General features: G+C 35.0%; 2 protein-coding genes across 6 annotated transcripts in view; one reads left to right on the top strand and one right to left on the bottom strand.

The window, feature by feature from the left end:
• Positions 1 to 18,019, bottom strand: part of LOC128157455 (glycerophosphocholine phosphodiesterase GPCPD1-like) — a 39,826-nt gene extending 21,807 nt beyond the window's left edge. Inside the window, exons 1-14 of one of the 5 annotated variants that reach the window (XM_052820007.1) lie at positions 17,914 to 18,019; positions 15,596 to 15,728; positions 11,804 to 12,133; positions 10,043 to 10,203; positions 9,884 to 9,940; positions 9,535 to 9,707; positions 8,977 to 9,057; positions 8,405 to 8,515; positions 7,396 to 7,549; positions 6,678 to 6,813; positions 6,345 to 6,399; positions 5,814 to 5,906; positions 5,210 to 5,284; positions 2,206 to 2,242 (exon numbers count right to left, since the gene is read on the bottom strand). In XM_052820007.1, the coding sequence (XP_052675967.1) occupies positions 2,206 to 2,242; positions 5,210 to 5,284; positions 5,814 to 5,906; positions 6,345 to 6,399; positions 6,678 to 6,813; positions 7,396 to 7,549; positions 8,405 to 8,515; positions 8,977 to 9,057; positions 9,535 to 9,707; positions 9,884 to 9,940; positions 10,043 to 10,203; positions 11,804 to 12,021 (1,351 nt within the window). In that variant the 5' untranslated portion in view covers positions 12,022 to 12,133; positions 15,596 to 15,728; positions 17,914 to 18,019. Of the gene's footprint in view, positions 1 to 2,205; positions 2,243 to 5,209; positions 5,285 to 5,813; positions 5,907 to 6,344; positions 6,400 to 6,677; positions 6,814 to 7,395; positions 7,550 to 8,404; positions 8,516 to 8,976; positions 9,058 to 9,534; positions 9,708 to 9,883; positions 9,941 to 10,042; positions 10,204 to 11,803; positions 12,134 to 12,373; positions 12,750 to 13,600; positions 13,622 to 14,533; positions 14,757 to 15,595; positions 15,729 to 17,913 lie in introns of those variants that run through there. The other 4 variants (XM_052820011.1, XM_052820009.1, XM_052820010.1 and 1 more) reach the window with 4 other exon arrangements.
• Positions 18,020 to 19,641: 1,622 nt separating this feature from the next.
• Positions 19,642 to 22,891, top strand: LOC128157458 (uncharacterized). Its single transcript, XM_052820015.1, has 2 exons — positions 19,642 to 20,151; positions 20,415 to 22,891. The coding sequence occupies exon 2, from the start codon at positions 20,506 to 20,508 to the stop codon at positions 21,781 to 21,783; it is 1,278 nt and encodes a 425-aa protein (XP_052675975.1). The 5' UTR covers positions 19,642 to 20,151; positions 20,415 to 20,505; the 3' UTR covers positions 21,784 to 22,891.
• Positions 22,892 to 25,626: the final 2,735 nt, after the last annotated feature.

Below are 25,626 nucleotides of genomic sequence, written 5' to 3'. Positions count from 1 at the left end.
TCTGTAAACATACTACATTTGGTGTGTATTCTGTAAACATACTACATTTGGTGTGTATTCTGTAAACATACTACATTTGGTGTGTATTCTGTAAACATACTACATTTGGTGTGTATTCTGTAAACATACTACATTTGGTGTGTATTCTGTAAACATACTACATTTGGTGTGTATTCTGTTAACATACTACATTTGGTGTGTATTCTGTATACATACTACATTTGGTGTGTATTCTGTAAACATACTACATTTGGTGTGTATTCTGTAAACATACTACATTTGGTGTGTATTCTGTAAACATACTACATTTGGTGTGTATTCTGTAAACATACTACATTTGGTGTGTATTCTGTAAACATACTACATTTGGTGTGTATTCTGTAAACATACTACATTTGGTGTGTATTCTGTAAACATACTACATTTGGTGTGTATTCTGTAAACATACTACATTTGGTGTGTATTCTGTAAACATACTACATTTGGTGTGTATTCTGTAAACATACTACATTTGGTGTGTATTCTGTAAACAACATTTGGTGTGTATTCTGTAAACATACTACATTTGGTGTGTATTCTGTAAACATACAACATTTGGTGTGTATTCTGTAAACATACTACATTTGGTGTGTATTCTGTAAACATACTGCATTTGGTGTGTATTCTGTAAACATACTACATTTGGTGTGTATTCTGTATACATACTACATTTGGTGTGTATTCTGTAAACATACTACATTTGGTGTGTATTCTGTAAACATACTACATTTGGTGTGTATTCTGTTAACATACTACATTTGGTGTGTATTCTGTAAAGATACTACATTTGGTGTGTATTCTGTAAACATACTACATTTGGTGTGTATTCTGTAAACATACTACATTTGGTGTGTATTCTGTATACATACTACATTTGGTGTGTATTCTGTATACATACTACATTTGGTGTGTATTCTGTAAACATACTACATTTGGTGTGTATTCTGTTAACATACTACATTTGGTGTGTATTCTGTAAAGATACTACATTTGGTGTGTATTCTGTAAACATACTACATTTGGTGTGTATTCTGTAAACATACTACATTTGGTGTGTATTCTGTATACATACTACATTTGGTGTGTATTCTGTAAACATACTACATTTGGTGTGTATTCTGTAAACATACTACATTTGGTGTGTATTCTGTAAACATACTACATTTGGTGTGTATTCTGTAAACAACATTTGGTGTGTATTCTGTAAACATACTACATTTGGTGTGTATTCTGTAAACATACTACATTTGGTGTGTATTCTGTAAACATACTACATTTGGTGTGTATTCTGTAAACATACTACATTTGGTGTGTATTCTGTAAACATACTACATTTGGTGTGTATTCTGTAAACATACTACATTTGGTGTGTATTCTGTAAACATACTACATTTGGTGTGTATTCTGTTAACATACTACATTTGGTGTGTATTCTGTAAACATACTACATTTGGTGTGTATTCTGTAAACATACTACATTTGGTGTGTATTCTGTAAACATACTACATTTGGTGTGTATTCTGTAAACATACTACATTTGGTGTGTATTCTGTTAACATACTACATTTGGTGTGTATTCTGTAAACATACTACATTTGGTGTGTATTCTGTAAACATACTACATTTGGTGTGTATTCTGTAAACATACTACATTTGGTGTGTATTCTGTAAACATACTACAATTGGTGTGTATTCTGTAAACATACTACATTTGGTGTGTATTCTGTAAACATACTACATTTGGTGTGTATTCTGTAAACATACTACATTTGGTGTGTATTCTGTAAACATATTACATTTGGTGTGTATTCTGTAAACATACTACATTTGGTGTGTATTCTGTAAACATACTACATTTGGTGTGTATTCTGTTTAGCACTTTTGGCGGGATGCGGCTTCCGCTAAATCAAGTACATTGCTAAATGCCATGGATATATGTATAAGAATAGTCACATTCAGGAATACCCTAATTCAAATCCATGTCAGCTTGTTCAAAAACTAATTTCCACCAATATCGTACACACAAAATATAATACATTTACAGTACTGAATGATAAGAGAAAGAGGTCAGGGCCAGGGGATTTATGAACATGAAGGCAACAGAAAAATAATGGCTGCTCAAACCCCAAGTGATGAATTACAGAGCAGATGTTGACATAGACTCACCCCTGTCGTTATCGGAGATTCGAGAGGCGTGGGAAAGCTATAAAATACAAACATTGATTTGCACATTGTTTGCCTAACTAGTGATGGTACATAAAAATACAACTGTACTAAAAAGTCTATCTCAAATTAGGAAATTCTGGCAAAAAAATGTCAATAGATTAAAATACAGTAAAACACCGTTATAGCGAACACGCTTATAATAAATTGATGCTTACGGTGAAGTAATTTTCATTCCCTGTGACTATATTACATGTTGTAAACTTGACGGACATAATGAATTATCCTTATACAAATCAAAATCGCCCGTCCCTGGCACTTCGTTATAACCGTGTTTTACTGTACAATTTTCATGTATACTGTATGTTTTCTTATTGCTGACCGACTTAATTCTTTTACTTGCTTTATTGAGATTTAAAAGTATTAGAGAGATTCAAAACTTAAACATAAAAGTGCACTTGTAATGTTCTATTTCGTAAATAATGCTCTCTTTTTTTTTTAAAGCAATTTGATACAAGAATAATAAAAAAATGTATGTTGGCTAATTTTATACTTCACTACACTTATTTTTTGAATTCCCTATATTTATTGACAAATGATGAGAGAAATTAAACTGCAGTGAAAGTTTCGAAATGAGAGCTGTGAACAGTTAATACTAACTTAATTATTGAAGTTGATGAATGCCATAGCTAGGTTTCAATTGAGCAATTTTATGCTTTACTGAAAAAGCTGTTAAAATTTCCCTGCATATAGTTAAACAATTATCTGGAAAAATGAAATCAATGATACATTATGTATTCATATTTACACATGTATCATTACACAGCAAAACATGTAAAGCTGGATGGAAACCATTACTGTATACCGGGGTTTTTTGCCCAGTGTAATTTTCTCCCATCTACACTTGCAAATAGTTTCATGAATTTATCAAGACATAGTTGTGTTTAAAGAGATATAATCTGATTTATTGAAGTTTGTCCAGTCTTAAATACGCCCGCCGACAACGAGGGCTAAGGGGTGAAAATACAACGGGGGCGAAAATTTGCCTGTATACAGTAATTTTTTACAATGTTAAAACAAAAATTTGGTTTGAAGAAAAGTCTAACTCAATGACTTTAACTTCCCTAAAAGTAATAACAGACTCATCGTAAAAGCAATTACCAATTCATCGGCGGAGATCAATGACCAATCTCGCATACGCTCACTGACCATGAGCCAACACAATGAATTTTTCTTGTTCTTGTGACTCAAATCACCAATGAGAGAGCGAAACTCTTTTATTTTTGGAGGTCGTATGAAGTTCCACAAATTGGCCACTGGTTCAGTAAGTGAATGCGTGAATGGCCATAGCTTTCCAACATGTTACAGAATGAGCACTTGTGGAAGCGTGTCTAACGCTATGATAATAAAGCTAGTATTTAACTAAAGAACTGTCATAAAAAACAAATCTACAGAATAATTCTTCTTCTTCTATCCTCCTTTGACAAATAATCTCAAGGAAATGATTTTTCTTTTCTTTTTTTTTTAAAATTCCATTACATTTGTATTGCTTTCCTTTTTGTAACCAGTCTATTTTTAATAAGTGTTAAGACAATCATTTGTCAAAGAGAAACAAATTCATGTACTGTATTTATCTGTTAAAATTGTAACAATACTAAGTTTGTTTCAATGTATTACTGTACTAAGACAGTGTACACATAGACTTTCTTAGCAACTAAAACGTAGAACTGGCAGTTAGCCTGGAGGACATCTTGTTTGAGCATGTTCACACTTCCTTCTTTAAAAAAGTTTTTAATCAAGTGATGATAATCAAGTGACTTTGGCCAAGTGGTAAATATAAAATCACAGAATATCAAACTATCTGCACCTCCTGGATCCTATTATGGGTTTTTTTTTTAAATATTAGGCCACTTTTAAGTGTCCCCCCCCCTCCTCTTTCTGGGTTTAACTTCGGGTTTTAGGTAGGGAACATGTTTGGTTTTTGTTGTTGTTTTTTTAAAGTTCCACAAACATTAATATGTACATATAACTGCAAACACCTGGATTTAAGATTAATACATGCTATATTTATTAATAAAAATTCTTCAGTCTGGTACTTTTCAATCAGCTGATCTGCAGAAGACAACAAATCTTAATGGTGTCCTACAGTTGGCAAAATGTTATAAAACTTGGCAATCCATCTGTATACTAAAGTCAATTTAAATTCATTTACATATACCTTTATAACAGTCTTGTGGGCTGAGAATCAGACAACCATAAAACTAGGTTACTCTCTTAATCTTGTTCAAATTATAATATTTAAGTGAACATTTTACAATTATTTCTGTTTTTTGGGTCAATACAATGATTTTGTAACCCAAAAAGAACAATATTTACAGCCGAAGGCTAATGAGAACATTGTCCTTTGAGTTTAGCTTAAGTTAATCATTGTGTTGAACGTATTGACCTAAATAAAAACAGCAATTATTATTAATTATACAAGTCAATAACAAATTGAAATAGACATATTAAATTGATTGTTATCAGGTGAGAAAAATATCATCATTTTTATTTAGTTTTGTAAGTACCTACAGACATCTCTAACATCTGTCTACAGCCGACACCAGCCATATTCTAGTAGACATTATGATTTTTCTGGTTTCAACTTTCTGAATTGGTTGTGAACAGAAATAAACTATTTCCCAAGGATTTTAAAATAATCCAAAAATACTGAAAATTATCATAACTTTTTAATCAGTGTGTGAATTACCATCAGCTAGGGGTATCACTGTATGCCATTTCATGTTGGCTGCATGAAACATATACAACCTCCTCCTAAACTCCAGATAAAATCACTAAACAATCATTAGTTAAATCTGACATTGTCTCCAGAGAAATATATGGTACTTATCCTGTGTATCAAGTTTATGAGATAATTTCAGGACATTGATCAGGTCAGGTTTTCAGTGGTAGACCCCTGAAAGCTGACCACAAATCTGTTTCCATGACTGACATGAACTAATCTTACCTTCATTGATTGAAGTTCTGACAATTTCAGGTCCTTGACGGAGGCTTGGTAAAATTCCAGCTCCTCTCGTTTTTTCTAAAAGTGTCAAATAGTATATCATAAAATATTGCATATCTTGGACTCCATTTCTCAGTGGATGGTTTGACAGGGTAATCTAATTTACCAATCAATAGTTTACACAATATAATATATCAAAACATAATCATACAAACAATATCCACAATGGCATACATAAAGAGTTAAAATTAACCTTTAAATTATTTATTTTCCCAACATTTTACATTTGATGAACAAGTTCAACATCTTTCGTTTGCATTGATGTTGGCACAAAGGAGTGATTAATGAGCGAGTAAGCCTAAGTCCTAAAAGAGACCCCACATATCAATGCTCCAATCATAGGAATCAAACTCAAGCTGCAGTGGTGAGAACATATTGCCTCTGCATATTGTGTAGTATACATATTAAGTACACTTTCCTGGTGGTACTAGCTACATACAGTATAATGTGGACTCATCACTGAGAATTTTGGCTACCCACGAACATTTACACCCACGAATAAAAATGATTCCACAGTACATTACATGAATCCACAACCCTCTCTCACCTTCCTGTAGGTGATGGCCACATGGAAGTCATGGTAAATGACTGGAATCATGTCCCTGCTGAGCTGGACATCAAACTCCACATAATCTGCTCCCTGTGGGGAAAAAACATACATTTCTATCTATTATTGACTTAACATATAGGTATTTATCCATTAAATCAACATATTACATGTATCTATCAACAAAATCAACATACAATATATTCATCTAGACAAAATCAACATTTAATACATGCATTTAATAAATATTTTTTTAATCTATCCAAATAGAGTAGATCATTTGGTGTAACCAATTCAGAGAAAGTCAAACCAGAAAAATCAGAATAGTCAAATACATCCAGATCTAGATGAGCAACTTTCACTGCAATGACTTTATCATAGCTGCAGATGAAATCTCTGTCTACATTTCTTCTATTATTGATAATTTTAATTAAGATTTTATGCAATTAAAAAGAATGGATACTGGATAGGAAGCAATAGCTTCTCTAAGTGTGTTTACGATGAAGCCTCAACAATATGTGATTGTCTTACATGGTTGGCTGCGTCTTGCAGAGACTGGACTGTATTTTCTCTCACTGCTGCCAACCTACAACATAGATGGGAAAACAACTGAAAAGCGTCCTTTATAATGACCATGTATAAAGTCTCAATATCACGGAATGTAGAAGTTAAGTGAAATAATATAAGAGGTGGAAAAGTCTCTCAGTACCATATTATGATAAACAGTTAAAAGCATGGTGGTAAAGCAATCTGATTAACTAAAAAGACGGTCAGCTAGACAGAGCAGCCAACTTAGAGGCCTGCTTTGACTGATATCGGGGTAAACATAAGATTTGACAGAAACATCACACTGTGGTGATTTACTTTTTGTGCTTGTATGACGAGCCCATTCCCCGATGGCCGACATCCAAGGACTTGCGCTCAAACTTCCAATAGTTTTGGTAGCTCACATCCATTTTCAGATCTAGACCGGGCACTGGTTTCACAGTTAGATAATCCACTGCAAGAAATTTACATCGCCTTCAAACCATGTGGACTATCGGAAAAGGATCAATGTTATTTACCTTGTAACTCCCCACAAACAGTGCAGGAGGAGAGTGGCGTTTAAACCAGACTCTCTGCTGTCCAGAACAAGCTCTCGTGTACACAGAGAGTAAACCTTTAAGAAATACTAGAGTTGATAATATATGGTGATTTTGTTTGGACTGTATCAGCAGCGGTACCTACAAATTTACAAAGAAACTGAGGTTAAATAAAGTAAAGATTTTATTTCTGACAATGTAAGCCAACGATTCATCTCTGTCCCTCTTCATCAGCTGAAATATCTTTGAATAAATACATGTAAATATGCCAATGGATGTGAAACAATAAAACATGGATTTATAAAAAGAAATGTGGTGATAACAGTGCTCTAAATCAAAAGAATTTCACAAAATTTTCATCCATCATTAGTTAATTACCACTAAAAAATTACAACATTTATCATACACATTTGTCTTGAACACATTGTATTAATACTCCACAGGCTTTGAGCTTATAGTATATCTGCCCGATGGGCTTGTGGTTGAGCCCTGTGACTTACGGTCAATCTGCCCGATGGGCTTGTGATTGAGCCCGGTGATTGGCACAGTTTTGGTGTCGTTGGATTTCTTGAGATCCACAGGAAGTAGGTAGCAGTAACCGATATGTTTCGGAGTCACTCCCTCCTGATTGACATAGAAATCAAACTGGAACCCCTGAAATCATAATTAATCAATTAATTACAATTGATATCAAAGGTTAATCCTTTAAATGCTAAGAATGTCATTGTGAACAGGATTAACTTATCACAAAATGCAAAATCCACGAAAATTGGTATTTAATGAATTTTGATGAAACCACTGTAAAAATGGTCTTACATTTCTTTCTTTAAATCCTAAAAACTTTCAGGGTTTTTTTGTCTTTGTTTTTATTTTTTTACAAACTACTATATAGCATTGAATCATGATTTTTTTAAGTATACAGTCTCATAACTGCGGCGGTGTGTATATTCAAATTGAGCAACACGCGTTATGAAAATTTGTATGCACACATCGCTGCAATTATGAGACTGTATACTTCAAAAAATCATGATTTAATGCTTATATTTACATTTTTTTTAACTTCTTGCCTTGTCTGCAAATGTGATTTAAACCTTGAAATTCCTATCTTATCCTAAGGGTAAGTTCATATTAATGGAAAGCCACAGTAACAGCCACAAGCCTGAACTTTGATTCTCGCTTGTGATGTTGCAGTGTACAGCGTTCAACTTTTGTGATGTCATAATAAAACTCGTCATTTTAAGCTTCGAGTACCCTGTGTGTATTACAGTGTTATAACTGCCGTAGCTTTCAACACACTTTACAAGCAAAAAATATGTGGAATGTGAATATCTGTAAATATACAGTATATAATATATAAGAACCTATTTTGTTGACGCAGTAACACACTTTCTGATTTTTAAAAATTAACCCGAGTACAGTGTAACAAGCTTTCTGGTTTTCTGACAACCTAACAAGCTTTCTGGTTCTCTGACAACCTAAAGCTTTCTGGTTTTGTGATAATTAACCTACCAAACTTTCAGGTTCTGTGGTTTCTGCTGTAAAAATCATGTAACTTCCTGCTTCAAAGATGGTTCCTGATTCACTCTGAACACAGTGGTTTATTTGTCTCTCATCTAAAGTCTACAACAGAAAAAAATAAAGTACACACATATTTTAAATTTATTTAGATTTATAAGGACTTAAGTTTAGGTTTTTAATGTCAGTTTTCGTATGTCAGAATGAAAGAAATAACATTAATATTTTAAGTTTATTAACAGGGAACAGATAGTTTGTATTTCTCTTATCAAACTGTTGTAGTCTATTTATCTATTACATTAAAAGTTTAAATTTCTTTAGTATCAGACTGTTGGCCAGCTGGCTTCTACTCTTCCTCTGATAGAGTACTTACTGAGACTTGTTTGCATGCTAGCTACCGAGTACTTACAGAGACCAGTACTTGACTATATATTGCTTTAAAGGGTTGTGGGGTTAGTATCTTTATCAGACTGTCTGTTGGAATGCTTTAGTTACTGAGTACCGTACATACAGAGTCTGACTACCCAGTACTTACAGAGACCAGTACTTGACTACCCAGTACTTACAGAGACCAGTACTTTGGTGAAGGTGGAGGGGGGAGACACATGGGTCCCCCACTCGTCTTCTTCTTCATCCTCATCTAGATGCTGTAAACAACAAAATCACAATAAGTTTCAAATAATTATAACACACAGAATAATACAAGAGGGGTCATATTGGTCTCCCACTCGTCTTCATCCTCTTCTAGATGCTGTAAACAACATAAAAGCACTGAGAACTTGGTAAGTATCAGCATAATAAAAACACAGAGAATAATACAAGAGGGGGACACCTTGGTCTCCCACTGACCTTCTTTCTCATCTAGATGCTGCAATCGTGATCACATAGAAAATATGACAAGTATCAACACAACCCCAATGTGAACAACACAGGACACACTGAATGTGCTGGTGCTCTACTCATCACAATACTCATCAAATTAATATCTTTAAATATTTTTAAAAGACAAATTTAAAACAACTGTCTGAAAAACTGTCTTAATGTAAAAAAAAAAAATAAATATCTGAACATTGTAAGTATGTAAAAGCATTGTACAAAATCTTTAAAAAAATTATCCTTCTCACATCTTTGTATCGCTGATCCAGAGGAGTGCACTTGATCCTGTAGGTCTGTTTTCTGTATTTGGGTTTCCACATACGGATCGGATTCCCGTGGATTCGGATGTGTATTTCGGATTGGTCAGTCAGCCAGCCCTTTGTTACATGGTTTTTTCCACCTATAGAAATACCATGTATTTCTTTGATAGAGAAGTCAGGAGATATTAAGAAACTAAGTCTACTTAAAGCTACATTTTATTGCACTGAATCCAATTTTGAAAGCCAACATGACTTTTGATTTCAAGAAATGAAATATATCCTGTGTGTCGATGATCCCAGTAAGTTCTACAACTCCATGCTATCTCTATCCACTTACCGTATTCTCCAAACTTCATGATTTCTGCATCGTACTTTCCTGGGTCCTTCATGTAATCTACAATGAAAGTAAACAATTTTTCAATTATCCATTTAAAATACATGTACCTGTACACCCTGGTATACCTGGGACATTACAACAGTTTGACCTGATACTGACCTGCTGGAGAGAAGACTCGGGGTAGAATGTTGGTTTCCCAGCGAATGACCTTGACCGTGCGCTCCGTGGACTCGCTGTCCGACTCGATGATCTGACACACAAAGTATCGGTAGTTGTAGTTCTTCATCCCACACAGTTTGACTTTCTTTCTCCAGACATCACTGTAAAAGTGACCAGAAAATCACCTTAATATCATTCAAGGTACACTTAGGCATTAATGTGAGAACAAAACCTTTTAAACTCAGTTTTGTGCCTGTGAATAAACAATACACATCTTATGTATGTTCACCTGAAGACGAATGTTTAAATCCAGAAAGCGCTTGTGTTAAAGAGACTTTCAATTGGAACTGTGCATTTTCTTTTTTTATTAAGATATACAATAAACATGTATGATAAATGATTGATGGTCAATATGTTCGAAACTTTGAACTTCCATGTCTAAATAAAATGAAACAACTTCAAGGACATGATTTATTAACTCAATGACATACATCTACTGAAACATGGATGTATTTAAGGAATGAATTCAATATTTATTTGTTTTATATGATATAAAATGGTTTGGGGCAGTTTACGCTTTATAAACCGCAAAGCGGTTTATAAAAAAGTGTAAACTGTTTCAAACCATTTTATTTTGTATAAAACTAATAAATATTGAATTCATTCCTTAAATACATACATGTATTCACTGCTTATAATTTAATTTTTTTACTCTTCATTGTAGATAAAAACGGTCATTTGACCTTTAAAATGCTGTAAAATTGTACAAAATTCAAATGTAACGTTAGGCGTATTGATACGTTTTTGACGTTAGTCTTAGTTGACATAGGCAACATTCTTTATACAATATAACATAATTTTTTAGCCAATCAGAAAGCGTGTTACAACCACAATTAAATTATTATGTAATAATTGGTGTTGTTTCTAATTCAGATCCCCCAAAAAACAGAGAAAATGTAATTAAGTCCAATGAAGCAAAATTTGAATCCATGGACGACATCTACATTATTATTAAGATCCTTACAAAGACAGAACAAGGTCTCGTGTGTCTACATAATAAAGTTACTGAGAAACAGTATGCTCCATGTGTGTTAGCATCAACTGCTGAGAAAACACTTCAGATGTTAAAACACGGCCCTGTCACTACTGCTGTGGGGGAACACAGAGACCTACAATATCATAAACTAACAGCCTCCACATCCCACCATCCTCATACACAGGTGGACAAATGTATCAAAACCTTATCTTTTGATCTTGTTCCTATCTTTTTTGGCTAATAAAATCATTTACATCATGCCAATGGCACTTGTCCGTACTATATCCTTCCCTAATTTTATTGTTCTCTGGTTGTTTCTACAGTGTATACTAGTGCCTGCGGTCCTTACCATGTCTTTCTGTTTCTACAGTGTATACTAGTGCCTGCGGTCCTTACCATGTCTTTCTGTTTCTACAGTGTATACTAGTGCATGCGGTCCTTACCATGTCTTTCTGTTTCTACAGTGTATACTAGTGCCTGCGGTCCTTACCATGTCTTTCTGTTTCTACAGTGTATACTAGTGCATGCGGTCCTTACCATGTCTTTCTGTTTCTACAGTGTATACTAGTGCCTGCGGTCCTTACCATGTCTTTCTGTTTCTACAGTGTATACTAGTGCCTGCGGTCCTTACCATGTCTTTCTGTTTCTACAGTGTATACTAGTGCATGCGGTCCTTCCCATGTCTTTCTGTTTCTACAGTGTATACTAGTGCATGCGGTCCTTACCATGTCTTTCTGTCCTCTTTGTCACACCTGTTCTCCATCTGCTGGTTGTTTTTCCGACATTGGCCAGGACTGCTGGACTCACGACTCAGCACCACGGCGTGGTGGGGGTCCCAGTTCCCGAGGCGGTCACAGTCCCCCACCACACACACTACCTCACCGTTCTCCACCTCTGCCTCAACCCGAAACATCACCTCGAAGGTGACCGACATCATCGTCATGGTGACGAGATCTTTGTGTACACTTAATCTCAAATGTAATGAACAATAAGGTGGCCTTTTTCTGTCTATTTCTCCTCCACTGTCAGCTGTAGATTTTCTCTATCTCTGTCATCTGAAAATACAAAGAACAAATGCCATATGTAACCTAATGTTTGTGAAATGTGTACTTGAATGTAATCAATAAATGTAACACACAGGTAAATCCCTAACTAAGGTGTAACAGGGAAGAATCCATACAATATGATGTAATAACAGTAATATCATGCAATGTTACCTAATAGATCAGTCTGTAATATCAACCTTGCAATGCTAGTATAGATCTATCCTACTTGTAAACTAAAAAAACACCTACCTTATGCAAAATCTGAGCCACTAGAGTGACTAGACTTATGAATAACAAATAAACATTAAACATTTCCAGTTGAATAAACCAGGTTTTATTTAAGAGCAGCAAATTAAGAATTTAATAAGCTTCTTGAAACAGGATGTTTAAAATTGATGTTTCGCCATGGTCCAACAAGCCAGAAAAAATGGGTTTGATTAGCTGTAAGAATTTTAAACTCCATACATCACAACATGTTTATGAATTCATTTAATTATAAATTCGTTAAGAAACTTGTTTGAAAAAGACTCACTGAACTGATTTCATTTCTCAGTGGTAATGCATACAATTTATGGAAGAGTATTCAAATTCCCATCTTACCATGAAATTAAGTACAAGATTTTAATAAATACAATCCACTGATTGCATAGTCTACACAAACCAAATATGCAAACATTTGAGAGCTTTGCTAACTATGTATAGCATATCAAATGACAGGTGATACCCCCCCTCCCCCCCCCCCCCCCCCATGCTATTTCTACAGCTGAGCAAATGTAAACATCGGTAACTTGTTTTCATATCATGATATACCTTGTTTTGCATAAAACTCATCTCTCAAAAACTAGTGTTCAGTTTATATTAACCAGAGACTACAAAAATTAGGTCATCAAAAATAAAACAAAAGGTATTCCATGAATACCTGGTAGTACAACACTCTATAATCAGGTTAAAACAGTTTGTGTATAAATCAAATACAGTGAGTAAAATTTATATCTTTACATAAATGTCCAAAAATTGTGCTTTATACCAGAATAAATTTAGCAGTCCTTAACTCAATACAACTTTAAAAGTACATGTACTACGCAATTCCTAACACCTGTGCATCCAGGTAAGGTCGAATTAAGGTGGAATAGCACACCTGGAAAATGCCACTCAAATTAACAGTAAGTTATTTGATTATGAAAGGTATAATGATAAATGAACTATACACATGTAAAATACATGAAAAATTTGTAGTTTGAGGATGAAGAAAATGAATATAATCTAATAAAAAAATTCAATTTAGTAAGTCAAAACAAAAGCCCCTGCAGGGTTCGAACTCTGGATGTACTGATCACAAGACCGACACTTTATCCACTCTGCTAAGGAGCAAGTTAGATGTCGTCGATAAAATCCTTTTAATAAAACAAAATGTTGTTTCCATCAGGGGTCAACCATTTCGTGATAATGTATTATTCCACCTTAAGACGGACTTACATAGTTTGAGAGAGAAGTTCAGCAGCCTTCATCAAATGCCAACATGAATCAGGAATACAGCAGAGTTAACTTTTCATTCCCTATACAGCTATGTCGTATTTACTAATACCTTATAGATCTCTAAAAAAAAAAATTTTTTTCATCAATCAGGCCCCACTCCATCCCATAATTGATATTAATTCTTCAGTTGTGTGCAACTACTATCAGCGTGTACTGTAAACTTTTATGCAATATGGTGTGTTGATGAATATTTTAATGCAGATTTCTATTAACAGACATACATTCCATCCCCTATTCCAAGCTCAAGCTTATTTGTTACTCAGGTGTGTAGTCCCAGCAACATTTTTTACACTTAATTAGAAAACTAGTTGTAGTTTTACTATAAATAGGATTGTTCCATATGTTTCACAAAATTATTTCAATTCCAATACATCAATGAATAGACAAAAGTCTGTAGTAAATTGTGAACTTGTGCATGTATATAAATAGTGTGTACATGTACATATATAACTATTGTGTACATATACACATATCTAAATATGGCGTACATGTACACATGTATTATATATATATATATATATATTAAATATGGTATTACAAAACAAATCAATGCAATGACTGAAGAAGATTCTCTTTTTTTCTTTTTTTACTGTATACTATAGTAAAAGCGCAGACAAAAGTTAGGTCCGTGGTAAAATAATGAGTTCATGTAATATTAACAAAAATTTACATCTGACAACACTGAACTATTCAATGTTGTAGCAGAGCTGTCCACAGGCCACAGTGACCCCTCCCCCCCCCCCCCCCCCCATATTCCAATATATTTTAGCAAAAATAAAAAAGATATTCCATTATAAGTGCATAAAATTAATTTTAAAATTTTGCTTAAATAATCAATTTTTCCATACAGAAATTGCAAAAAAGTAAAGTTACCTTGAACCTGAAGTGAAAACAGCCTTGATAATAAACCCCTGATGAAACAGTTACAGGTGTTATCATCTTATCCCGGCCTAGCTGACTATGGGACTCTGACTCTTTGTCAGCTATAAAAACTGACAAGCAGATTAAAGTTAATATATTGTTATCAGTTAATCCGTCTTATGTGCTCATAGGTCAAAAGAGATGAGCTGACATCTGCATCATTGGCTTAATGGCTTATGATGTCAAAACTGTTGTGTGAATTCTTAATTTATAGTATTCAATTTACTAATACTTAGGGACCCTTTTTTTTGGCATACAATGTTCTGTCTGTATGTAATCAACAATCATCTCATGACTATCAAAATTCAGTTAGAACTTTTATTTAAACTGACATGGAAACAAGAAAGACAACCCAAAATTTCTATTCAAAATAATGTGCATGTGAATTGTCTGACCAGAATAAAATCAACTGATCACTGCAAATGCTAAATTACTGGGAAAATATTTCTTCTCATGGATATTCACCTGTTGATGGTTTGCATGACTCATACAAGGAATTCAAAAATGGCAGCAAGTCAGCAACCTCACCATCCATCCCTTTTAGATTTTAAAATATTTAATTGATTTCAATACATCAAACTAATCAATGCAACAAGTAAGACTAGATGTTGCAGCACCAAAGAAAATAAAAATTAGCTTATTGGGTCCTGCATGTATTTGTAAGATTTTGATTTCTTCTTTGAAAATTTGTTATATACTGTAAATATATTAATTTACTAGAAATGAAAATATCAATGAAATGTTTTATTTTTTCTCCATATATAGCTACAAAGTACAGGAAAATGAAAAATGAGAACAGAATAGTTAAGTGATGGATCTCGCACCAAAACAACAGTCTAAACTCATTTACCTCTGGTACTGTAAGTAGTTCATAACTCCAACAAAACATACAAACATGATAATTCATATATACTTGCATTCAAATCCCACTCTCTGGGATGAATATTAACTAATCAATAGACATGTATACAGTCTTTGTACAAACACATTCACATATCTGTCTACACACTTTACCTTTTGGAGACTAAGTGGAGGAGACAGCCCGTAGAATATTTCCTATTAATATTCTGCAGATACTCTCATCAATACACAGCAGGACTCTACTTAATCTGTACTCAAGTGATCTGGATAAATTCTTACTAAAAATCTGCAATAGAAAATTAAAAATAAAATTAAGTTTAAGTAGCACTTCTTGTAAAATCCCATTCAAAATATTTACTTCTCATTAATAAACAGGCACTGCACAAAAGACACAGAAAATGTTACAACTGTTTCAGTGGCTGAATCTTCTCACAATACATGTGTTATAGGCTAGTTAACTCTAGTTAACTGTATGTAGTCTTTAAGGTCTAGTTTACTCTGTATATGACTGCTTATATAAGACAGCCTGATTCAAGGTCCTACTGATAACAGTCCCCAAATACATATTCTTCATTCAGAGTTCAGACAGAAATTTACCACATATTAGTTCTCATCAATACAAGATCCTGTACATGTACTAGTCTATATTAAGTAAATGTATATCAACTCTAATCACAAGAATTGTAACTTACAATATAAGGCATAGCGTTATCATCACCAACATGTGTATATCTTATTGTGTAAGAATTCAGTTACATTCATGTCTGATATAAAACATTAAACATATCTCCATCAGTGAGTCACTCTGTCAACATCAGCATCAGTTGTTGTCAATATAACTCCCAGCTGAGAACAACTCACATAAGGCCTATTAAAAAAAATGGTGTGTTTAGGGTAACACTGATGAAAAAATGAGGTTAGGTAGGTAGGGATTTTTTTTAATTTTATCATATTTTTTTCTCCATGAATCCTAAGAATGTTTGTTTGTATCACATTAAAAAATGGATTTTTAATAGAATTAATATAAAATTCACAATTGGATAAAAATAGACATCTAAAAATGGTAGGATCGGGGCATTTTTGTGGGTTAGGTCGGGTTACCCTAAACACACACCTTTTTTATTTTTTAGGCCTAACAGGAATACAGCATGGTTTATAAACATTCACCATTTAATTACTTACATAAGTTTATATATATTGTGTGTGTCCTGTATCAGTAAAATATCCGCGATACTGCCACCTTGACCTTACATAACGAGGAGCCATTGATAATGTAAACATTTCCTGTGACCCTGACAAGTCTCTAGCTATCCGCACTTAACCTTCAAGTTCCAGACAGGACAATCATTATCTACGTGTGATATACAAGTTACATGTGTATTCTATAACCACCTTCTATGTACAAATACATACATATGGAGTAAAAAGAGAATATCAAGTCCATCAAGCCATAAAATATCAAATGGTTTTGATATTTTAGCATTTGGGTTTTTTTTAAAATAATACATGTATATACATTTATCTTTCACTTTTTCCTTGTTATTCATCATTATAAATAACATGAATAATGATATATATATCATTCTCATCTGACACTACAGAAATCTAGAGCAAGCATTTTGTTCATTTCATCCAAACTAAAAATTTTGTTTAATGGAGTTATCTTCACCCATCCATTAATTAAAAACAATTCTACTAAATGTCTGTTTCCACGCAGCACATTTTTGGGATTCATGTACCTTATTTTGACAGTATTAGTAAGTCCGTCATATAACACTTCATGTCCATGTATATTTGTAATTTGTGACATGATTATGACAATCCCCTGACATACACCTTTGCTAATACATGTTACAAATGCTTGAGGACTGGACTAAACCCCCCTCTTCTTCGAGATAATTAAAATTTAAAAAAAAATCCATTCTGATGATCAGGATACATGTATGTAACGTTACTTTCTGACCCCAAAAATCTCAATATAATACTAGTGAAATAATTCTAACAATGAAACAAATCAAGTATATTTTTTCATGCTGATCCTTCACAAGTTGATAATTGATACTGTACAAGGATCAGACCAGTTATTTTGGTAGCTGTTCATATTTTGTTGTTTTATATTGTATGTGGTTCCTAGGGACACATAATGATACAACAAGGACGACAACTCGGGTTACTGTATTATTACACGGTAGTATTTTGTACAGCTAGCTCAATATCTCACAAAAAACAACAGAATTAAACGGAAAGAAAATGATCCTGTTTGTCAACCTAGCTACCTGCTGCCAAGCTTCCGACAAAACTCCCTTCCTTTACTCTGGCTTTTGTGGTGACCACCAACCTCAACATAATGCTCAATGCATGACATGAGTCGGTATCTTCATCTATAGACTATAACTAATCTAACATTATATCTATCATCTATTCCCTTTGCTTGCGAAACTTATCCATAAAAAAAGTTGTATATCTATTACCTTGAATAATATTTCATCAAGTCCTAATTATTTGGCTAAAATCACTAAAATTTGTATCCATTTATCAATCAAGGTGACAACACCATACATTAGAGTTGGCTCCCTTTCTGCAATAAATCGGAGTCCGGATAAAATTGAAAAAAAATTACTGTATGCGTTTAGAGGGTGTCCCCTTCCACAATTATTATTTTGTAACCAAATTTGTCCTGACAAGTCCAATTATCTGACTGTGTTAAAAATTATTGGGAGATATCTATTACGAAGAAGGCACCTAGCATCGTTTTTGAAAGGGGTGGGGTGGTGGTGGAAGTGTGTGTGTGTGTGGGGGGGGGGGGGGGGGGGGGTAGACAGTCTGAATGCAAAAATCAAATCAAAAAGAAAAAAAATATTCGGTCCATTCTTCAAAATCCCTATATCCGTGGGGTTGGAGAAAGGGGTGCGGTATCTAAATATTTGACTGAATCTCCCTATAATTTTTACACACATAGATCTCAAAATTAGCAATGGGAGCATTTCGTTCACATTTTTTTTTCTTTAATTTATTTTTTGGCTGGTCAAGATCCCCCCTCCCCCCACACACACACCCTCACCCCATACACACACCCGGTTTAAAAAATAGATAATACGAGGCTGCGTAAAACCTAACCCTAACTTGATATAGACATTAATCATTAATTAATTAAAAGAGAAAAAAGGAGAGGGAAAAATCCCGCACGCAAACTACAGATCATCATACTTAACAATTAATTCTTATTTTTTCAAATACCATTTCATATAAAGTAACCTGTCATGTCTTAGAATTTCATCGTTGGCTTCTCAGCCATGGGTCTTTGAAATCAACAAGATTTGCCTGGCTTTTGTAATATGTGTATATCTCACTTGAAACCAGCGTTATTCTTAACTTGTTATGATGCAAGAAATGAATAGCTACGTCCTACCGAAAGTCCAAGGTCTACGTCCTACCGAAAGTCCAAGGTCTTGTTAAAATGGTCATAGTTGTCATTAGATTTTTTTTCTTAAATCATTGATACATGTACGTTCCTACCTTAAAAAGAAAATTATAGTTTACAGTATTTAGATTTAAAATATGACCAGACAGTTGTACATAAACCTTATAGTTTACGAATGTGAATTATATATAATGGCGATAAACTTTGATTGACGTATGTAAATCTCGGAAAACTATTCCTTTCATATATAGAATATCAGTTACTGGTGTTGTTTACATAGTAAGTATTTGGATTATGACAGCTCGTAGTTGTATAGTTTTCAAGTGAAGTCAATTATTGAATATAATATGAGGCCGTTTAAAAGAGGGCGGGCCTAAACTTTGTAAACTATGAAAATTTGATGCATACGATATACCCCCATCACCATTATAGGTATATTTATATATCTTGCATGGCATTATATGAAATTTAATATTTAAGTTAAATGAAATGGAGACCGTTTTGCACATAATGTTCTCACTGTCGTGTGAAATACAAAATTCACAACACGACATTACCACCCCCCCAAAAAAAAAAAAGATAAAAAAAACTATAAAACACCGACGTTTTACATTGCCATGCTGTGTATCATTTTACAAACTATCGACATGTACAACTATACACACCAGTTGGGCAGAAAGCTATAATGGATCTATAAGATTAAAAATACATGTATATGTCAAATGATAATTCGTTTCGCCATCTTCGTGAAATGTCGAAAACTGTTAATTGGTAAGATCCATACACTAGTAACAGGGTTCTGTTGACAGCATGAGGGGAATAGGGATACTCGAGGGTTGGTCGCTTGATCAATCCCTTAAAACCTATGAAATACAGGATATACCGGTTTTGGTATAATATACATTTACTTGTTATATCTGATAAATATTTTTCATTAATTGCATGCACAATATTTTTGAATACAAACAAAATCATATAAGGATTTTCTATCATGGCCTATTGACACCGTCCTGAGAAATTTACTTTTGTGAAATCTTGATCGATTTTGAGCGATCTGTTCAGATCTTCATTCACAGCGGTGACTCAGCCTGCGTTTCATGTACGATGGAGGACGAATCAGAACATCTGTTGGATCGCCAAGGAAACTCTATTCTCCCCCAAACAATGCGCCCCGTCCACTGGACACAAGAAGCCAGAAAATCGTCAATTTCTGCCCCAGCGTCACAGTTAGCTCAAAATAAACAGCGCACTATATATTACATATCTTCGGATATTAACTTTTTTCTGGGTATGTATAGCAGGTTAATTTTTTGTTCTTTTTTGAAAATCAAATTTTACCTTCTGAGAAGTTTATATTCTGCATTGATAAAGAATTATTATAGATATACTAGAATTTCAAGTTAATCTATGAATGCTCCAGGCAAGCACATAGACACAAGGTACGTGTATATTCTATTTATCGCACGTCAGTCGACAAGGTGTACTCGCAATTAAGTGTCACGTATACATGTATATATTAAAAATTTACAACATTCTCATATATATTTACAGCCATATACCTGACCAAATGACACTGGGGATCAGAATAGAAGAGACAGAATGATCTCTCTGGGCAGAAATAGCCGGCAATGCTTCCGGTAACATGACTTCGATCACCGCACAAAACGGGACGACGACGCCATTCTACATCCGGCCAGACAACTCGCTTCCGGTCCAAACCCGGGACACCTACCTCTTGATCGCCACCTTCGTCTCCGTCCTCATCATCATGGGAATCGTCATCGCCTTCATTAACCGGAAGTGTCGTAATTCCTTGTCAAGGGCCAGGTTTCGTCTGCTCCATCTACGTCACCATGACGCGCTGACGACGGGACGCAGGAGGAGACAACTCCGGTCTACAGAAGTACCGGCCCCTCACGTTCACAGTCTGCATGACCCCAACAGTCCCGTGTACAGCAAGGAGGTCAATGTATCCGTGACGCCGCACCCACAACACAGACCCAGCCGTGGGGAGAGAGCGACCGGATCCTGGGACTCCGAGCACGAGTCCGGAAGCTGTATTAGCTATGTGGATCCGGATTCTGGGATATCTGTTGTATCCAGTAAAACTGGAGGGTCGAACTGTTCTATGGCTGGCTATCGCTCAACGCGTGACAGGACACGGAAAAATTGGGAAACACCAGCAGGAGTGGTTCCTTCTCCCGGTAATCAGCTGGTTAAAGTCCTGATGCCGGAGAAATTGATCAAAGACCCCCGTCTCATTACGTCATCCGATGTAAATCGTCATGTCAACAGCGCTCCAGAACTTACAAAAAACAAAACGCGCGTTCGTAGCTTTGGACCACAGCACAAATTAACGAGAATGAAAATCTATAGTGAAAACACCCAGGGACCACGAATTATAGGAAGTGAACGATTGGGTGAGATAGACCAGCATTCATCCTTCGATGTGATCTCAGTAGACAGCAGTGAAATGTCTTTTGATGAGAATTGTAATAGGATTCAGTATAAAAATGTAAATCAAACGGTACATGGTGACCAGTATTATTACGAATTTAACTCAAATTATGGACCAGCGACACAGCGAAATGCAAATCAAACAGATTCATGGAGAATTAAGACCCTGAAACACAAAGTGAGTGTCCCCAAACGCATGTCGTCCACCTGTCACCCGTCCGGCGATGAATCAGTGTCATGCAACTCCCCGCACCTCTCTGCCGTCACCCTTGGAGTGGGTGGGGCTCTGTACAGACAGCCAGAGACCAGGGCGGGGGTGGGTGGTGATCTGTACAGACAGCCAGAGACCAGGGCGGGGCTCCACGGTCTGATCCCCTCCCTAGAGGATTTCGTTGACTTCCTACAGGAAAGACGACGAAAGCTGTCCTTCACAAACACAGAGGGACAAGATGATAGGTTTTGATACTATTGTCACTGATGCACGCCTACAAAGAACAAAGTGACCAACAGTGAAAAATGGCATTACTTTATACGTGTTTTAAAACCTGTTACTATGGGCGTTTCAATTTAAATCAGTTAAATATACCAAAACATGTACTCTAAAATTAATAAGTTGTACATCAGCCAGTAGTAGTCCACTTTCTCTTAACCGAAAACAGTTAATTTTGATTTAAATGCATGTCATACACAGTGTTTGTCATAATAACGTATCACCTATACTGTTCAGGAAAATACAAATTAGTGTCGTTTAAAACAATCTCGAATTTCGTCACTTCCTGCAGAGATCTTTACAGTTATAAGGCATTTAATTTGATAGCCAAAGATTCGACTGATTAAAAACACTAATTTGGGAAGCGCATTTGCTTAGGGCATTCATAGCTAAACGGTGTACCTTAACTTTTGAAACACCTCTTAAAAAGCTATGTTTCCATTGCAATACAGTTATGTGTTGATAGTTCAATACTATATGTTGAACTTTTGTTGTCATTGCAATTTAAGTTATTGTTTAAAATTTTAAAATGTACTACATGTATAATATTGACTCGTGTACGAAAATTTACTGAGTAATATTTGGTTAAGACATGTCTGGTAACATTTATATCATTCAGTTAGCAACGATTTCGGTGAAAGTCACCCGACAAGCATCATATACCGGTATATATATATTCACGGTGTTGATACTGTTGTTTGTACAGATAGTTTTGATGGCGAAGAGAAGGGTTCCGGTAAGGTGAAGCCCGAGGGGAGGGCGGAGAAAAGTATGTTATCATATTGCCCTTTCATCGCTGAAAGATATTCAGGGAAAAAAAATCATAAACTTAACTGGTGCCAGGAAACTTTTCTTTATTCAAACTGCTCAAAAATCAAGATATTGTTTCAAATCCTTATATCCGTGATTATTTGCACGCATGCATGTTAATACTGAAACTGCTCATTTATTCATTGATTTTCTATGTATGTCATAACTAACATGTTCCGTTGTTACCTTTATAAGCTGTCTTATACTGTTATCACTGTTATCGCAAAATGATTACATGCAAATAAAAAGACAGCTACAAGCTGTTTGTCAATTCATGGTTTTTTTTTTTCATTTAGTCATGCATGCACTTTAGCGATTTAGCGACCCACGTAGTTAAAATAAACTGAATCTCTCACTGTTCACTTTAATAAAATCCCTCACATCGTGAAAACCTACAGAAGCTTGACCACATATACCCATCTCTCAACAAAGATGGAGCTTGTACATGTAGACTAATAACCGCATGCAGAGTGTCGATGAGATTCCTGACTGTTCAGTTTTATTAAATCCCTCACTGTTCAATGTCATTTGATCCCCCACGGTTCAATGTCATTAGGTCTCCCACGGTTCAATGCCATTTGGTCCCTCACTGTTCAATGTCAATAAATCCGATCCGTCACTGCTCAATGTCCTTTAATATCTCGTTTTTCGTTTCATTAAACCCCTCACTGTTTAATGTCATTTGATCTCTTACTGTCCAATGTCATTAAATCCCTCGCTGTTCAATGTCATTTGTTCCCCCACTTTTCAATGTCATTACACCCCCACTGATCAATGTCATTGAATTCCTCACTGTTCAATGTCATTTGTTCCCCCACTGTGCAATGTCATAAGGTCTCCCACAGTTTAATGTCATTAGGTCCCTCACTGTTCAAAGTCAATAAATCCCTCACTGTTCAATGTCCTTTAACATCTCCTTTTTCGTTTCATTAAACATTTCACTGTTTAATGTCATTTAATCTCTCACTGTTCAATGTCAATAAATCCCTCACTGTTCAATGTCATTTAATCTCTCGTTTTTAGTTTCATTAAATCCTTTACTGTTCAATGTCACTTAGTATGTCAATGTTCAATGTCAGTTGACCTTTCACTGTTCAATGTCATTGAATCCCACTGTTCAATCTTACACTGTTTTATGTCATTGAATCCCTCACTGTCCAAAATCATCAGATCCCTAATTGTTCAATGTCATAAGATCCCCCACTGATCAATGTCTTTAAACATCTCATTGTTCAATGTCATTAGATCCCTCGCTGTTCTATGTCATTAGATCCCTCGCTGTTCAATGTCATTAAATCCCTCACTGTTCAATGTCATTAGATCCTTCACTGTTCAATGTCATTTGTTCCCCCACTGTTCAATGTCATTATATAGACCCCTCGCTGTTCAATGTAATTAGATCCCTCGCTGTTCAATGTCATTAAATCCCTCACTGTTCAATGTCATTTGTTCCCCCACTGTTCAATGTCATTATATAGACCTCTCGCTGTTCAATGTCATTAGATCCCTCGCTGTTCAATGTCATTAAATCCCTCACTGTTCAATGTCATTTGGTCCCCCATTGTTCAATGTCATTATATAGACCCCTCACTGTTCAATGTCATTAGATCCCTCGCTGTTCAATGTCATTAGATCCCTCACTATTCAATGTCATTAGGTCCCTCGCTGATCAATGTCATTAGGTCCCTCACTGATAAATGTCATTAGTTTCCTCACTGATAAATGTCATTAGATACCTTACCGTTCAATATCATTACAACCCTCACTGTTCATTACATCCCCCATTGATCAATATCATTAGGTCCCCAACGAATCAATGTCATTGAATTCCTCACTGTTCAATGTCATTAGATCCCTCACTGTTCAATGTCATTTGTTCCTCCACTGTGCAATGTCATACATAGACCCTCACTGTTCAATGTCATTAGATCCCTCACTGTTCAATGTCATTAGATCCCTCGCTGTTCAATGTCATTAGATCCCTGATAATCCCTTGATATGTCATTTAATCCTACATTGTTTAATTTCATTAGACCTTTCACTGTTTTATGTCATTGATATATTAAATTAGCTTGGTCATAATAATACAAAGAGCCATTTACAGACACGTAGCATCGTTTTTGAAAGGGGGGGGGGGGCAGACTCATCCAAAAAATCTTGACAAGCAAAAAAAAAAGAATAAAAAAAAAAGGGGGAAATTAAAACTTTCCTAAAATCTTCAAAATCCTAATCCGGGGGGGGGGGGGGTATAAGTATATAACTTCAATTTCACTCCTCCTTTCCTTATTTTCATATCAATTTTTTACATACTCCCAAAAAAGTGGGAGCCTGATTTAACTTACCGTATATACTTGTAGCTGCTAATTCGCTTAATGACGATGATAACGTTCGCAATATTGAGAATTAAAATCAATGTAATTCTAATCGTAAGCCACGGTAACTCATTTTATGGTAAAGATGAGAATTTATAACAATTCTGATAGAACTACCTTTTTCAACCTGTACCGGCATCACGAAAACGCATATGTAAATAGCAAAACGATTACAATGTACACATTTTAAAATTAGTAATATATAACACGCCCGCTGATTTTACAGTAAAAAAAATCAAAGTAGTGAAATTACTCAGATAACTGTATTTTGTACGATTATTTATTATTTGACCAATATTTGCAAAATTAGGCAATAAATGCGTATCCCACGAAGTTTCTTAGTATAGTTACTGTTTTCTAATATTTTAAAACTTTTACCGGCGATTTATGTTGAATATTTTATGAGAAGTAGCAATCAATTATTCAAGAAAAATCAAGTAAGGGCATGCCGATTGATCTTATTATTGGACAAATAATATGTCGGAGTAAATTAATTGTTGTCATCTACACAGGAATATTGACCTGACTGAAGTCAGAACCTCCTCGAATCGGGTAACCACAGTAACATGCAGTAACCACGGTAACTTAATGATTTAACTACAATGAGTCAGCGACGGTCTCTATATGCTGTCAT

This window comes from Crassostrea angulata, chromosome 7, assembly GCF_025612915.1.
Source record: "Crassostrea angulata isolate pt1a10 chromosome 7, ASM2561291v2, whole genome shotgun sequence".
Classification (NCBI taxonomy): domain Eukaryota; kingdom Metazoa; phylum Mollusca; class Bivalvia; order Ostreida; family Ostreidae; genus Magallana; species Magallana angulata.
The sequence above is the reverse complement of the archived record's forward strand: the minus strand, read 5'-3'. Positions and strand labels throughout refer to the sequence as shown.

Bases quoted from the DNA above. Each gene is read 5' to 3' on its own strand.
- LOC128157458 (XM_052820015.1), top strand. From the start codon at position 20,506: ATGACTTCGATCACCGCACAAAACGGGACGACGACGCCATTCTACATC.